At 33.6% G+C, this 16,893-nt stretch overlaps 2 protein-coding genes across 3 annotated transcripts; one reads left to right on the top strand and one right to left on the bottom strand.

Annotated features, from left to right (window-relative positions):
• Positions 1–2,994: 2,994 nt before the first annotated feature.
• Positions 2,995–5,481, top strand: LOC105135345 (Pyridoxamine 5'-phosphate oxidase family protein). Of its 2 annotated transcripts, XM_011040186.1 has the most exons (7): positions 2,996–3,162; positions 3,241–3,290; positions 3,408–3,465; positions 3,594–3,626; positions 3,725–3,820; positions 4,870–5,037; positions 5,118–5,481. In XM_011040186.1, exons 1-7 carry the CDS (start codon positions 3,076–3,078, stop codon positions 5,217–5,219), a joined length of 594 nt encoding a protein of 197 aa, XP_011038488.1. In that variant the 5' UTR covers positions 2,996–3,075; the 3' UTR covers positions 5,220–5,481. The 2 variants fall into 2 exon arrangements, with proteins under 2 accessions (XP_011038498.1, XP_011038488.1); XM_011040196.1 differs by lacking the exon at positions 3,594–3,626 and having other exon boundaries at positions 2,995–3,162; positions 5,118–5,480.
• Positions 5,482–8,103: 2,622 nt separating this feature from the next.
• LAC6 (laccase 6) lies at positions 8,104–11,055 on the bottom strand. Its single transcript, XM_011040172.1, has 6 exons — positions 10,874–11,055; positions 10,588–10,739; positions 10,211–10,455; positions 9,928–10,056; positions 8,523–9,464; positions 8,104–8,407 (listed from the first exon to the last, which is right to left on the bottom strand). Exons 1-6 carry the CDS (start codon positions 10,991–10,993, stop codon positions 8,277–8,279), a joined length of 1,719 nt encoding a protein of 572 aa, XP_011038474.1. The 5' UTR covers positions 10,994–11,055; the 3' UTR covers positions 8,104–8,276.
• Between the last annotated feature and the right edge of the window lie 5,838 nt (positions 11,056–16,893).

Below are 16,893 nucleotides of genomic sequence, written 5' to 3'. Positions count from 1 at the left end.
GTTTAATTTGAAAATAGCTTCAATTTTAATCTAGACATGGATTATAGACATGATAGTTTGATTTTTAAAAATACTTAATATCTCAATGGATTCTGGATCTGATCCTATCCATCACACAAATCTCTCCCCTCAAGAAAATAGAACTCAACTAAACTTCTTAATTAGAATTTCAAATTGAAATCATTTCAATGTATTATTGGTGGGTGAAGTTTTCTAAAATTGACTGACCTAAGGAAGGCTAAGGAGGCGCTATTAGTTGATTTTTATTTGTTCTCAGATAAATATTGCATGATGCCATTGATGATGTTGATGCAAATATACAAAATGGCCCCTCATTCCTTCTCGACACTCTATTACTTAAAAAAAAAAAAACAGTGATTGTTTAGCTAACTTATCATAAATATGTTGATTAATTTTTTGAGATCTTAAAATTTATAATATTCAAACTTGTAATTTTTAAAAAATTAAATTTAAAATCTTATTAATTGAACTATACACATCTAAGAGTTGATGGTCTATTACTAATTTTTTAATCATAATATTCAAACCAATTTATGTATATGTTAACTAATCTTTCAATATTTTAAAATTAATAGTTATATAAGTTTTTAGTAATTTTAAAATTTATAATATTTAAATTAATAAATTTTATAAAATAAAGTTAGAAAGTGATGAATTAAATTATGCTTTTTAAATTGAATGTGTATTACTATTAGCATTATTAGTTACGAACTTAATTAAAGACTAATGCTGCCGAAATAGAGAAAAAAGGATATTTGCTAAAATGCAAGTGGTCGGGGCTCGAGAAAATTTTCAAAGTCACCAGCAATTTGTCGTTGGCGATGACAACTATAAATTCCAAAGGCTGATAATTTCTGATTATTACCAACTATGACTCTCCAGTATTAATTAGCCCTCGTCAAGAACGTGTCAAATTAAAATGTGGATCCACCTATACGCTATGCTCCTATCTATTGTTACTACTAGCGTGATCGGATTCTTTTTTAAAATAATAATAATTTATTTGTTTTGATTTTTAAAATTATTTTGATATATTAATATCAAAAATAAATTTTAAAAATTAAAAGTGTATTATTTTAATTTATTTACAAGTAAAAGCTATTTTAAAAAATTAAAATAATTTTCTAGAAATGCATGTACGTATTCGGCAGGAATACCATCAAATCTTTCGATAAGTTTTCTATCACCCTCCACGAGTACAAGGAGAATGTTCAGATGGCAATTTTTGAAACCCTTTTGCATTCAACCTTTCACTCTCAAGACTCTACCACATGGTTTTTGAAATATAGGAATTATGACATTTCTCGAAACGACTCATCAGCATTCGGATGCATTGCATTTTGTGGGAACGATTTTACATCAGAAATGAATTTTATAAACAGTTGTCTGCATCAGTTTCAAGGAACCATCTAGGAACCATTTCATCTAAAAATTTAAATTTTTAGGTGAGGTTTCAGAATATAATTTATATTATTTTCTAACACACCCCCTCAAGTGAAAGTCTTTTAAATTTAAAACTTGTATATGTTTATATTACTCTGTACTTAATTTTTATCAAATAAATAAGGATGATGAGATTCGAACTTGAGACCATTTGGTTATCAAGACTCTAATATCATATTAAAGAATTATCTCATCTAAAAATTTAAGTTTTTAGATAAAATTTTAAAATATAATTTATATTATTCTCTAACAATCAGGAATATCTCAATAGCATAAATAATTAGGTTTTAATTGGATTTGGCCATGGCTACATGCAAGAAATGGTGCCTAGAATTTTATTTTTATGTTCAACGCAGAAGGAGAAAGTGTGAACACGTTAAGCTTTCCGATTATGTTGGCTATTCACAGGCAAAGTAGAAATACCATACGCAATTTATTAGTATTTGGAACTGTTTCTTCGTAAGGAAAATGCATCATGGAATATATAGAAATAATTCGATCATCCACCGTTTCTTTGTCCAAATTTAAAGTGACATGCAATGAAAGTTAATTTATTTCAATAAAAGAAAAATCCCTGTGGCCCCGTTGATATATTTGATGGAGCCCAACAACTTTCCTTTGCTAAATTATCAGTAGTCTTGTTATACGGATCCACTTTGAAAAAGAAGTTGGAACTTCCATTTTCATGCACCATTTAGACATCCATGTGTACTGCTCCTCCCTACACCACAGCTATTTTCTTCAATTGCTAACCCCACATCCATTGTCATCAAGCTCACGATGTTGATCTTTATTGGACAGACACGTGAAGTACTCGATCAATTAATTAAGTAGTCTTCAACAACTGGTCTGTTGCATAGCTGGGCACATTTATGTTTGAAAATGATCGAGGAAGCATTATTGCCATACATTTCAATCTAAATGATCGCCATTTTAGGACATTAAGCTTCCACGACGGCTGCTTAAGAAATTAATTGAAAAACACAGTTGTGATTTGACAATGCTAATTGCCCTTTCCTTTTCTTCTTGCTCCGAGGGGGATCAATACATCCTTTCATAGTGCCGAAGGAGAGATCTTGTTTGTCAGGGCAATTAATTATGAGCTTCCAGGTAAACGATGAGAAGTACCGGTTCCTAGTATATAGATCATGAAGGGAACCGTCATGCAGATCGGTCGGTAAATCCAGTATTGGAGTACATGTTCTTGATCTGCCCTATATTTTCACGAAAAAGAGAGAGATGGGGGCGATTTTTGTTATAGCAAACCTGTTACAGCCTAAAATCTTTTCCAGGCTTTGGGTCGCTAAAACACCGCAGTTGAATTCACTAAAATAAAAATCTGCTAAGAATTGTGGCCCCAAACATATCTATGTTAATGGGCTTCTTGGGTGGGTAACAGAACAAACGGCCCATAGAATACCATGACAAAATACCATTTCTAGGCAACGAGAGCCCAAACTGTTCAAAAGAAAAAAGCAAAGAAAGCCCAAAAAGACTTTACTGTTTATAGATTTCGAGAGAGCAGGAACGGGGAAGCAGAAGAAGTTAAGGGGAGAGCAGGGACAGGGAAGCAGAAGGAGTTAAGAGGAGTGGGGGTGAAGGGTGCGTGAAATGGGAACAGTAACTCAATGGAAGCAACTTCTTCTAAGCGCATTAGAGTCAAACTCTCACCTCAAGCACTCTCCTTACTTTCAATTTGTATGCACGTCTCTCTCTCTCTCTCCACTCATAATTTTTGTGCTGATTAGTTATTAATACTGTTACTGTTTCTTTCAGGCAACGATTGGATGTAATGGCAGACCATCCAATCGCTCTGTCGTTTTCAGGTCATCCTAATTCTTTTATTATATCTTGAAAATTTGTTTCTATGAATTCTTAAGAAGGTTTCTTTCTGTCTGACTGTTTGTTTGCTGCTGCTGCTGCTGCTGCTTTTTTTCTTACAGAGGATTTGAAGAGAATAGCGATAGAATCCAAATCAACACAGATTTCCGTACACGCAAGGTTTGCTTGTTTCTTCGCTTCTTTTTTTTTTTTTTTTGAATTTGGATAAGAATAATCCATTATTTCATCTCTGAGAAAACATGAAGTCTTGTGCTATTTTTTTTATTAATAAAAACTTGACTATGCAGATTGAAGAACTAAAGCATTGTCCATTTGCCGAGGTAATGATAAATCTGCAACTCCTGTATTTCAGAATTAGTTGTTCTTCATTTTTTTGATAGGAAAGTGTTTTACTTCGACTTAACTCAACTTGTTGTAGATATGTTGGTATTTTTCTGACTCTTGGGAGCAATTCCGGATCAGTGGAAGAGTTGATGTTATAGATGGGTCCAGTCCTGATCCGGAAAAGCTTCAGGTTCCATTCCTCTGTCCATTACATTATTATCATATTTTCTTACAAGATGTCTTACCAAACATATAGTTGATATTAAGTGTAGATGTCAAATGGTAATGCGCCATTCTTGGGCATGAGAAGAGGACATCTCATGCTGAATGTTAAGTCGAGGCTCATGATATATTCCGTATAGTTTTATGCTTGCATGAAAATTACAATTTTATAAGCAGTTTGATTGTGTGCAATGCACCAGGGAGAATTAAGTTTGAAAGATACAAACAGGGTAATGAGTAACGATACCTATCTAAGAGGAGATGCTAGCATGAGAGGGTATATAACTATATATTAATTGGTACTGACACTAAGAAGAGTTTAAACATGGAGGGAAACCATTTTTTGTTGTGGTTTTTAGTATGTGTAGATGACATTACTGAAGTAAACAACCCTGTCAAATTGTGACAATCATGAAAAGATTGCTTTGGATTTGAATCCCTCATATTTCTCATCTTGTTAGTTCTTAATGCCTTCAATTGAAGACTCTGCATGTTTGAACCATAAATTTGGGGCTGAATCCTGCCCATGGGTTGTTGTGGCTGTTTGAAAGTAAAAAGGGAGGGGTTCCCAGCTCTATGTACCTCGTTGTCTGCAAGTTGCAACATCACCCTTTCAACAAAGAAAAAAAGAATATTTGTCAATTTCATGGCATTACTTTACTATCAATCTTTAATGAAAACACAATATTATCTTCATTAATGCGATGCTTCAGTTTCATTATAACAGCAGCCCATGAATCATAGAAGAGCAGTATCATCCTGTTATCTTCACCTTAATATTATTGTCATTGCAGAATTAATTGAAAACAACATGATATCTGCAAGACTTTTCTGGTTAGAAATGGCAAAACCAATTTTTGTAAGGAATGGTTCGTGTGGTTGTATGCTGAAATAAGGCTTTTGTTAGTTCAAGATAATGATTTCTGATGTGTTATGTTATTGATTTTTCCATTTCTCATGCTTTCATTCACCTGGAGCTGCTTAGAGTTTGCTCATTTCTTTAAATCAATCGTGCAGCAAAGAGAGAAATCATGGTTTGCTAGTTCTTTGAAATCAAGACTGCAGTACTTGGGACCTAATCCTGGTCTTCCTTGTCTAAGTGAGCAATCTCTGAACGAATTCTTTCTTGACCCCTCTTCAGGCCCAGTTGCCACATTTTGTCTGCTGGTTTTAGATCCAGATCAGGTTCAACTTTCTGCAATATTGAATTAATTGATGCCACTTATTTTTTCTTTTAGTCTTCGTAAAATCCATCCAACTCACAGGTTGACTACTTGAATTTGAAGAGTAACCAGAGAACAGTGTCCACCTTGTCACGATGTGCCAACGGAGAAATGTGTTGGAATTCAGAGATGATCAATCCGTAAATCTACATACAGAAAGAGTTGCTAATTTGCAACCATTAATTGTACACGTGGCAGAGAATAAAGAAGAACCCGCTGATGTTTGCTTGAATGAGTTTTATATAATTATCTGTTTTGCCTTCAATAAAAGGACCAAGATGTATTAGCTAGAAAAATCTTCAATGTCATCTTAATGTGAAAAAACCCTGATCAGGCCCTTGGATTTAAAACTGTTACTAGAACATAACCTTTATATCTATGTAAGAGTTTTAGTTACCACTTGGATGTGAAATCTCTGATACGAATCATGTGATGTTTGCCAGCCTCCCATGTAAAGCATCTTGCCTAAGTGTGCATCTCATTCCTTAGGTTCAAAGATACGAGGAGAATGTGGGACAGCCTATTGGAACAATCTTAAAGAGGAAACTTAAATTCACCTCCACTGGGATTGTGGAATACACATTTGAGTAAGAGGCTTTAGTGCTTCCCTGCTGTTCAGGGCAAAAAGGCACTGCTCTTGTATTCTCAGTGTTGCACTTCGACTTTATAGTCCCCGTAGTTTTGTTTCAACTACCTGAAGTTTATCTGGGCATGAGAGGTGGTTGTACCAGCCCTGGAAATGATTCCTGGGTTGTATTTACGTTGTCTGCGGTAAAGATCTTGTCAGCTGTTAGCTGGAAAACATGTTTGCTGGCTTTAACCTGTTATTCTAGAGTTTCCTTTTCCAACTGTTAGATAGTGTTCAATACCACCAGGAGGTCTCGAGTTTAAGCTCCCTCTCGCTCCTTTCCTGGATATTAATTAAAAAAGAAAAAAAATGTGTTTCCTTGGTACTTTCCAATCGTCAATATTCAATGGAAGTTTCTATTTCTATGAAGATTTTTTCAGTTGTTACTCGTCTAACTGGTTGAAATATTTTCTCACCATTCTACGGAACCGGTACAATGTTTCATTCCAAGTTTATTGTACTTCCAAGTTTATTGTACTACGCTGGAGTACTGATTGTTCTATCTGGAGGAGGTACAATTGATTAGTTTATGCATATATATATAGTAGTGCAACTATGTTGTGCTTATTGTTTCTTATTTCAACACTTGCAAATCAAGGAATTTGGAGAGCCATGAAAATATGCAATCATTTCATGCATGTTTTTTTCTCTAGTTTGATTTAGCTTAAAATCTCTTGTAGCATCTTGTGTCTTGTACGCTTCCAAAACTATGTTAAATTGATGAAGCTGTTTTATGATACTGTAGGATATAACAATGTCAAGTTTGGTTCAAATGGATGCAACCAAGTGACTAACTGAAAGTACATCAAGTCAAGGTACAATCTTATTTCCTATTACATCTACTCTTTTTTCTTATTGATATCCCTTGATCTCTCTGCAATCCAATAACCACACACCATGGATCACACAGTTCATGATCAGGGTGCCATCGCCTTTCGTTAAAGGTTCAGGACCCCATTCCATATAGTGTTTGACTTGCACAGGCAAATGTTTCTGTGTTGATTCACTGTCATGTGCACGGTACCTGCTGCTCTAGTCCTAATCATAATCGTCCCCATAATAATAGCTAAGATCAGCCTGAATGAGTGAGGTTTCTTTTGGGGTTGTTGTATAGACTTGTCAATCTGCATTAATCATTGTGTGATGGGCCAGTTTCTTAGTTGCTTATTTATGTGAACTCATTAGGTTAATGCATCTTGTCATATTCTCAATGCCATATTATCTCATCTGCAAGCATGAAAGGTTCTTTTCCTCCTTCAAAGCTCTGTATGTTTCCTATTCCCAACTTGTGGAAGTTGTCTCATCTTTCTTACCAACATCTTGGATTCTTGACGTACTGACTGGATTGGCTTTTGCGTGACATCATGTGAGTCTGCCATAGTTTGAATTTGGGAATTAGGCGTGGTGGTTTTGGAATTGCATAGTTGACTGCATAATATATCAGTATACTGCACCAGCATTTCGCATGGGGTGGTATATTTTTTTTTACCAATTTTTTTTTTAAAAAATATTCTAACTAAAAAATTAAAAAGTCTGTGCATGCATTAAGAACATCTGTACCAATAACTGTAAAAAAAACAAAGTGTGAATATATTTATTCAACTTACCTCGCTGTAGGTCAAATATTTTTTTTTTAATATAAAAAAATTAATATATAGATATTATTAACATGTTTTTTTGACATCAAGTAAAAAATATAACTGTAAATTAAAAAAATTGATACTTACATGTAATAAAACATAGAATGTTAGTAAAAACATGTAAGATCTCAAACTAATTTTTAATGTTGTAGAAGAATATAACAATGTTGAAATTGCTACAGTAAAATATTATTTTCTTAGTTTTTGCATAATAATTTTTCAAAAAAAATTAAAAAAGAATAAAAATAAGAACAAAAAAATTGATATAAATAGATGAAGTATATATAGAATAATAAATATTTAAAGCATAAAAAATAAAAAAATAATATTTTTTTCGTAAAAAAAAGGAAAAATAAAAAAATATATAACAAAAAGATAAAGATAAGAAAAAAAAATGATGATAAATAGATCAAGTGTAAAATGATAAAAATATCAAGTATAAAGAGAAAAAAATATAAGAATATTTATTTTTTTTATTAAAAAAACCTTGAAAATTATAATTTTGCCATCGATGCACTAAAAAAAATTAGCAAAATTTATAATTATATCATTTCTACATGAAAATACCATTTTATTTTTATTATATGTATAATTTAGTTTGTTCTACCTTAATCCTTCAGGTCAGTCAAAAACATTATAGGTTGCTGTATCATCCCCTGGTGTGGTTAGCATGATTTTTTTTTTTCTTTTATGGAAAAACATAAAAAATAGGTCACAGGAGGTTTATTACCACCAAATACTTGTAGAAATACAAATGCGAAAGGAAATGGAGAAGTTTATTGGTTCTTTTTTCCCCCCTCTTTACACCCAGAAATTGATGATCTGAAAGAAATTGACCACGCATATTACACTAGCTGATAAAGAATCCATGATTCAAAAGATCACATCCATCCATCCATCTTCATGTGCTATGTATTGAAAAATCTGACGGCCCTAGCAGCGGGGCAGATCTGCTGGAGGATGAGGGAGAGTCTCGAGGTGCCCTTTCCCATTCTTCACTATAAAAACCGTACCTAACCCCCACGATTGGTGTATATCAAAGTGACAATGCATAAACCAAACACCTATAACAAAATTAAGAAGGTTGGTCAAGTAGAAGTTCTTAAAAAAATAGCAGTAATGGACTCGGATAAATTTTTTTTTTTAATCAAGTGATATGTTGGCTTATAAATGTCTTACCAGGATTGTCAGCAACAAATCGAATGGCGGCCCATCCACCCACTGGAACTCCAATTGTGTTCATGTATGGTGGATCAACTAAATTTAGATTTACTGTCTGCGGATTATAGTTTCCTGCGCCATAACCCACAACGTAGAAGCTATAGCCGTGAAGATGAATAGGGTGATTCTCAGTTGTTACCGTCCCAGTATTCTGCAAGATCATTTGCACGCGGGTTCCGTATTCAAGGACCTTGACCCTAGTCCCATTCATCGAGCTGGTGTCGTTAGGAGCGTTGTTCGGGGCCCCATTGACAAAGTCATAGAATCTGAAGGGTGCCCCGGGAAAGTTATCGGTGAAAAACCCGTCAATTCCTTTATAATAAGCTTCCAAAACTGAAACTGTTGGCTTGATGAAACTGATATTGTTCATAGAAGCTGCCATTGTCCCATTATTTAGGCCTTGGCAGTTCTGCTGTGGTGTCTTGGACGTACACTTGTTAACGTTCATCCCAATGGTAAGAAAGAGGTTGGTATCAATCTCTTTTGGAACATCGGAAGTGTTTAGGCCTCTTAGGCCATCCATGACTGTCTTAACAGCCAAATTGTCGTTAAAGCTAGGTAATCTAGCTGGTAAAGATAAGCTGTTAGGCATTGCTCCCACGTACTGGAAGTACGCAATTGCAGATATATTCTGGAATGGAATGTTTTGACCTGACACATAAGGTCCCATGGCCATGGAGTATTTTCCAATTGTCTGATCAGCGGTAACTAGGACGATCATGGTCTGGCCTGGTCCGAGCATCACACGGTCTGTGGTGAATGGTTTTGTGTATTCAGCATCGGCTTCCACTATTGTTAATTTGTGATTAGCAATAGCGAAGAAGTTCTCCATGTTTAAGCCTGCGTTTATCAGCCTTAACAAGTAGGTCTTCCCAGGGACCACATCGATCTTGTACACATCTGAAATGTATTACGACTTCATAGTTACCACGTAACAAATTTAAAAGCAGGATTAAATGTAATATAGTAATGAAATAGTTAATAGCTGAGCTGGTAAAAAAGAATCGATGTGTTCGATATTCTTTTGTTTTCAAGACTTCTCATCATCATGAATTTAATATTTTTCTGCGTACTTGAATGTTTCATGATTTAATTTAATCCTTGAAGTCATTTCTTGCTGACGAATGCACTAGGAATTTGACTGCTTCCAACTCTCTGAATGAACTTATTGTCTCATGTAATATTATTTGGTTGAAGCTAATTGTCTTACGGCGTCACTGTTAGCTCTAGGGAAAATTAAGGGGTTTTTCCTTTGTTCGGTTGTTGCTGTTCTTCATAATTCTTTTCCAGTATAATAAAGATACTTTTAACCAACCCTTTTGATAGGAAATTGAAACAATTAAATCTATAACTTATTAATTACCATTAGCAGAGCAATTGTAGTTAGGGCCAGGATGACCATTAATGGTGTACGCATTTGCTGGTGGAGGACCTCCCCCGCTTGCTACGACTTGGCGCTCAAGTTGTACAATATCCTGGAGCCAGTATTCCCCTAAACAAAAATCCAAGCAATGATGGAAATATTAAAATAACGATTTAAGAGAAAATCTGTAAACTAGCAAGTGTAAATCATTGATTAGCAGTGCTCTTTGCATGATGAAGTAATCAATTATACAGTGATGGTTAATTAGAGGCTAATGATGTACCTAGAATTACAATATGCTCTTCGTATGGGTACTTGAATGGGTATGGGATCCCAGGCTTTGGATATACGACCAGGGCACCATAAACTGTGGCCCTCAGCCAGGAAACATGAGCATGCCAGAAGAAGGTGCCCTTTTGCCCCACCAATGTGAACTCATATGTGAAAGTCTGACCAGGTTGAATCGGACACTGGGTGATATACGAAGGTCCGTCGAACCAGCATGATAGTATCTGCCTGACTCCATGCCTATAACATAGCCAATTTTTACCAAGAATTTAAAACAATTAAACAACGACTGATAATCGATAAGTTTGCGCAATATAATTAATTAGATTATTACGTGTATCATTGAAAGTTATATGGAGTAAGCATAATTACCAGTGGATAGTGGCGTTGTAAGGTGACTCGTTACTAACTTTTACGATTAATTTATCGCCTTGTTGGGCATAAACAACTGGTCCGGGAAACATATTGTTGACTGTCACGATTTGCTTAGAGTTGCACAGTTTATCGACTGTCGTCGTTTGAATCTGTTTATCATAATCAAAAGAACAGAAGAAAAAAGAAATGGGGAATGGTGTGTGAATATTATATGGAAACATCCAAGTAGAAAGTATGGAATTGCCATGCATGTATGTATACATGGATAGAGTAAAAGAGAGACCTTGAAATCATAAAACCTGGTCGATCTCCCTCGAGGCCACTCTGGAGCAGCATGAATAGTAGTGTAAGCATATGATATCAAGCATAACCATAGCATAAATGAAGTTACTAGGTTGGCCATGTTGAGAGAGATGAGAGAGAGAGGGAGTGGTGAGTTTGAAGTGGGAGGCTAGAGGGCTGGAAAGGATGCATTTTAATAGTGTTAAAGCATATTAATTTTTTAAGCATGGGAGGGAAAAAAAAATAAAGGGCTTGTCTAGTTTTATTATGTTTGTCAGCTTTCATGATTCCTCTAACATGGATTCGTGATAATAAGGTGTTGGGGGCGTGATTATTCAATGTGACCCAATGTAGGGAAGGGTTTAGCTCTCTCTCTCTCCCCCTCTGTTTATGTGTTCCTCTCGATTTGTAAACCTTCAGCAATTTTTCAGTGACGATATCATGTCATTTGACTCAGGAAATGGCACACCTGCTTCCAATTAAACACTGTCTAAATCCACTACAACAGCTACGTACCTGCCCTGCTGATAGTTTATAGTATTCGCCATGAAAGCATCTTTAGTTGACTGTTACATATAACCGCAACATGCAAACCATGTCACAGAGAAGGCTTCAACTTCATTTTTCAATCAGTATTGTTTTTGAACCATTTATATACTTCTTGTTATTGTCATTTATTGCTTTGTTTCTCAACCTGCATTATCTGCAAATAAGACAACGCATAGAGAGATCAGTATACTAGCCATGTATCTTTTCATCCATGTTTATAGAGAAATGTGTGTGATGATTTTGAGAGAGATGAAAGGTCAAACAAAGCTACAAAAAAGATTAAAACAATCCAAAAGATCGAATTCCAGCCTCTTTTTGCTCTTTCTTTTTTTATATGTTCAAGGATCCTACCTTCTAGCGCTAAAAGACAGCAAAAAGTGAGTAAAGGTAGGGTTTGTTTGCTGTGTTTTTCAAAGACATCTCCTGTACTCAAATCATAAGCATTGTTGGTGCACGCCTTCCCAATCCCCATGGACCTTCCTTGGGAGCCCTATGGCTTGAACTTCCAAAGCCAAAATCTATGTATCTCTACAAGTGCTTTAATCGATGTTTCTTCCCCGGCCCAGCCATAATTAATTACTCCTCCTCCTTAAAGGGTAAAGCTTTTAAAATGTGCAATCCTTTTTATAGATTAACTTGGCTGCTATAAATAAAGCGTTTTATTTGCTCATTATGCCCATCATTTGCAGTTAACTATATATCCCCTTTTCAATCCTTTTGGACTACAAGGGGGGCAAATTATGATTTTGAGACGATATCTGATAAGAAATAATAATAATAATAAAAAAGCCTTCCCATTTAACCCATGCCCTTATGATAGATTTGCTTTCCATGGATAATGCACGTCTAATTGGGGAAGATTTCCTTTGGTAATTGATACAGAAGAATTAATTATTGATATAATGAAGTAGTGATTAATTTATCGGTCTGGTTTTGACCCCCTAATGATGCATTAATTTCTTTTATTTTAACTGCATGAATACTAATATATCAAAATCTTTTTCAAACGAGTTTTAAGAGAATCATCTATCCTTGATTTGATGCATGTATTCACATCAAAAGAGAAATATTTTTCTCGCATTCTCACTGCCTCATGGGCTAAGACCTTAAAGGTTTATTAATCACACATCATAATACATTAATAAAGCCATTTCCCGTTCATGGGTAAAACTAAAAGATATTGATGAACAGGCGTGAACAAATCAATGCCATAAAGGGGAGAAGAACTTCACGTGATTAGTGTACGAATATTTCTTTATGTTCCCTTTTTAGTCGTTTGTTTGATTAGAACATCAGAGTACAAATTAGAGACGCAAGTGTAGAGCTTTACAAAATTGCCAGCAGAAGTTTCCCGACATAGAAAAAGTGAAATTAAATAAAAAAAAATTACAGGCGACCAAAATTGAGCCACTAGATCATTGTGCTCTTTGGCATGATTTTTTAACTTCAAATTCACGCTTCAGGAATCAGGAGTACTGCTGGTGTTATATCGTGTCAGGACTTAATTCTGACTTCGAACCCATAAGCATGCATTTGATTCTCCCTCGTCTCGAGCTCCAAGGCCTCCTTTCCAGCTTCTTCTTCTTCTTCTTCTTCTTCTTTTTTCTTTTTCAATTGCTCGAGTTCCGCTGCAACAGTACAGCTGTTAAGATTAATTTAAATATAAGGAGCAGTTAATCAGCCTAAGAAAGTCCACTTAAACGAAAGATATTTAACCACATCCCAACTAACTTGATTGCAGCTCTATTTCTGACAAATTAACCAGTTCTCTAATTAAATAAATAAATATATTCCAACCATAGCTTACATAGACCTTTTTGTTCTTAATGAATTGCCAAACTGAGATATCTGCTGTGATGCATGAAAGAAATATTATTTAATTTATTTGTTTTATATTAATGCATGCAAGGATGCCATTGCATGAACGAATTAATGCCCACCTTTTCACGTAAAATTATAACTACGACTCCTTTCTTTCATAATTAAATGAGGATTAGGATAGGATTCCACATGCATATATCGGTCCATTGATTAGGGTAGAAGCTCGGACAAGAAAAGTTAAACTCTAAAAGAGTTGACCCTTCTAGCTACTTGTTTAATAAATCCGAATACTACAGCATAACTAACCTCGAGAAATTTTCAACAGTTGCATGGAGAATCTGCTTTTCGAGAACCATTTTTTTATCATCTTTCTCATCGGTTCTGGAATCAATGGCGAGCATGGCCGGTTCACAGATTAAATTATAAGGGATTTTTTTTTGTTTAATATTTATTTAATTACTTTGGAAAGCCCGTCTGTGTAAGGATCCCTAGCTAAGATGCTGTTCACTTGTAAGAGCTTTATTATTTTAATTAGAGAGTTAATTAATAATAAGCTCTCTTTCCATGCAAATTGCAAATGTCTCATTAAAATTAATTTACGATTTACTCATTTGGTCCTTTCTAAAAAAAAAATTCATCTGATTAAGTGGGCTACAAATTTAGTTTATTAGGTGCGTGGTTCAATTAATTAATCTCTTCTGTGAACATTCTTTGGGAAGGCACTGCTCATGTTCGTCACCATTGTTCGGCGAATAATAAGCTCTAGTAAATGTTGAAGAAAATGCCTTGTCGTATTAAAAGCATACTGTTAGGGGTTCGTGAGTGTTGAGGCGCCATTTATGCACAGAAAATGCTATATATTTGACGGAGTATTCCATTCAAATTTGAAGCTTGATATGGGTGGGTTAAAGGGTTTTTCTTTTTTCTTTTTTCTTTTTACCGTTACTGCTTCTAACGCGGTATAAAAAGCTTTGACATATGGAATTAGTTTGCAAAACATTGGATTTAAACTGTGAACCTACTAAGCAAATGAGGGTAGATGAAGCATCCCCCTCCCCACTCTGCATATGGTAAAAATAATAATGATCAATTGTGGGCATTTTAGTTTCAAGTTGGCAACAGATGAAAATTAAGTAACCATAGCTAGGATGAGTTACGAGCAGGACAAAGATATAAATTATGAAAAAGAACTTGCCAATATCCAGAATGCAATATCTCAACTAATTCTAATTGTAATGAGGGATTTTCTGCCCTTGTTTAAGCATCTAAGTTGAAAAGGGTGGCGAAAGAAGATGATAGCCAATATCTAATTAATAATGGGCTAGCTGGTGAAGAATCTCTAAATGATTGCATCATTTGCCAGGTAATACTGATATGAAGCATATGAGGATCGATGGCAAACATTTATTAATAAACAAATAAGCTTAATTTGCATGAAGGTTCTTCTAAAAGAAGCTTCGTCAAATATATATATATATATATATATATACACGCGCGCGCGCGCGCCCAAAGAATTAATTTCAGATCCTACTGAATGCATGAGACACTGAACAAGGCTTCTTTTCTAATCACCGTTTTCATCACTGTGCTGTTAAATAATATCAGGATGATGGAGGATTGAGAGGGAAGGAAAGGCAAGGCAGTCCTGCAGGTTTGTCCTCATAATTGTAAACACCAGAGGGACATGAGAATTGTACAAATCAGCTTGCTTTTATTAGAAGATCCAAAATTCAGATATTATCCCATTCTCTTTCTCTCTTTCTTTTTGATTTGTGGGATCTCATGAATAATTAGCAGTACCATTTTCTTTTAGAGGATCGTAAGTAATTAACTACTATGAACGAGGGATCCAAGGAGCGAGCAGAAACTATGCCCAGTATTCCAAGAAACACCCCCCCACCCTCTCCAAAAATAAATAATAATAATAATAATAATGGTTCCTTTTCTTCAAAGGTTATCGATTGGATATCTATAAATAAATAACTCGTTTTTCATTTCGTAAAACATGTTTCTTACTATGACTTTCAAGCTAAAGTTGCCATGTGAAATATATGAATTGCTTTGAATTGAAAATTTATTTCTAGATTTACCATTTGAATTCTGTAATGAACATTTTGGTTAAATGGGCTCAAGAATTCAACTGTTTAAATATTTATTGATGACTGGAACCCCAAATTCTCTCTTATGTATTGTACGTACTAGCTGAGCTGTATGGCCTGCACTTTTCTGCGGGAATTTTTTTAGATTAAAATAAAATTATTAAAAAATAAAATTACCATTTTAAAATTTTAATAAAGAAAAGAGAAATAAATTTAATAATTTTTTATTAAAATAAATAAATTTAAAATATAATAAAAATACCATTTTTGAGATTAAGGTTATATTTTTTCAATAAAATTATTGTGTTTTTTTTTTTTGCAGCTATTCATGATTCATTATGTTTTTAATTTAACCTTTTTTAAATGCAGTTTTAATTATCGTCGCATGATTAGGTAAAAAATAGACTTTAAAAAACATTTTGTTATATTATTCTTATATTTTTTTAATATTTTCGGCATAGTGATGAAAAGATTATTTCCTTATTAAATTTAGATTGCTAAAATTCTTTAAAATATAAATTCTAGGTTTAGAAAATCGCATGCAACATTGTGCAGATGACTAGTTTGTTTCTGATTAGGATGGGAGAAGTTTTATTCCCAATGTGTAATCTAATTTACAAATGGGATCTTTCAATAAAAAATGAATTAATATAAAAGAGTGTGCCTCCTGATGACAAAACCTGTCATTTCACTGTGTTGTTCAAAGCTTTGTTGCGTCTTTTTATTTTTGCATGGAGCGTGTCGGTGTGGTATTTTTTTTTCTTCTCCCCAGAAAAATATAACTTAATTAATTTTTTTAGTTATTTTAATTTTAATTTTAATTTTTATGATTTTTAATTTATATTATGATGTTTTTATAAAAAAAATTGTTTTCAATTTAGCTTTTCAATTCAATTCATGTATTATTATTTTTAATTTAATCTTTATTGTTTTGATTTTTAATTTTTTTCTTGGTTAATTTGTAATTGTTTTATTAGTTTTTAATTTTATTCATCAATTCAAATTTATGTTATATTTTTTATTTTTTTTGTTCCTCATTCTTTTTATTTATTTTTTGTTAGAGTTGCTTTTCTTTTCAATTTAACCTCTTATTTATTTTTATTTTTATTTTTACTTATACTCTCATTCTTTTAATTAATTATCATTTTTATTTTAAATTCTTTTATATAAGTGATTTTTTTTCTTGATATCATCTCTTGGTGTTGGATTTATTGGGATTGAACTTTATAATTTTTTTTATGTATGGTGTTTCCAATATAATGACTCAAGTTAAGGGATTGAAAAATTAACATTTTTTTTACTTATTTTTTTATTTTGTCATTCAATATTAGTTTTTTTTAGATTGATTTTGTGATTTTTTTTAATTTATTTTCTATCAAGTTATCTTCATTTTATGTTCTAATCCATGAGTTTTGTGAATCAACCTAAATTAACTCATTTTTTGTTATCTAAGTTACATATCTATCATGTTTCCTTAAGTTGACTTAGACTCATTATTTTTATTTTATTTTTTTTATCAAATTTAATGCTTTTATAGGTTTTTTTTTTCAAC

This window comes from Populus euphratica, unplaced genomic scaffold, assembly GCF_000495115.2.
Source record: "Populus euphratica unplaced genomic scaffold, PopEup_1.0 scaffold2.1, whole genome shotgun sequence".
NCBI lineage: Eukaryota > Viridiplantae > Streptophyta > Magnoliopsida > Malpighiales > Salicaceae > Populus > Populus euphratica.
The sequence above is the reverse complement of the archived record's forward strand: the minus strand, read 5'-3'. Positions and strand labels throughout refer to the sequence as shown.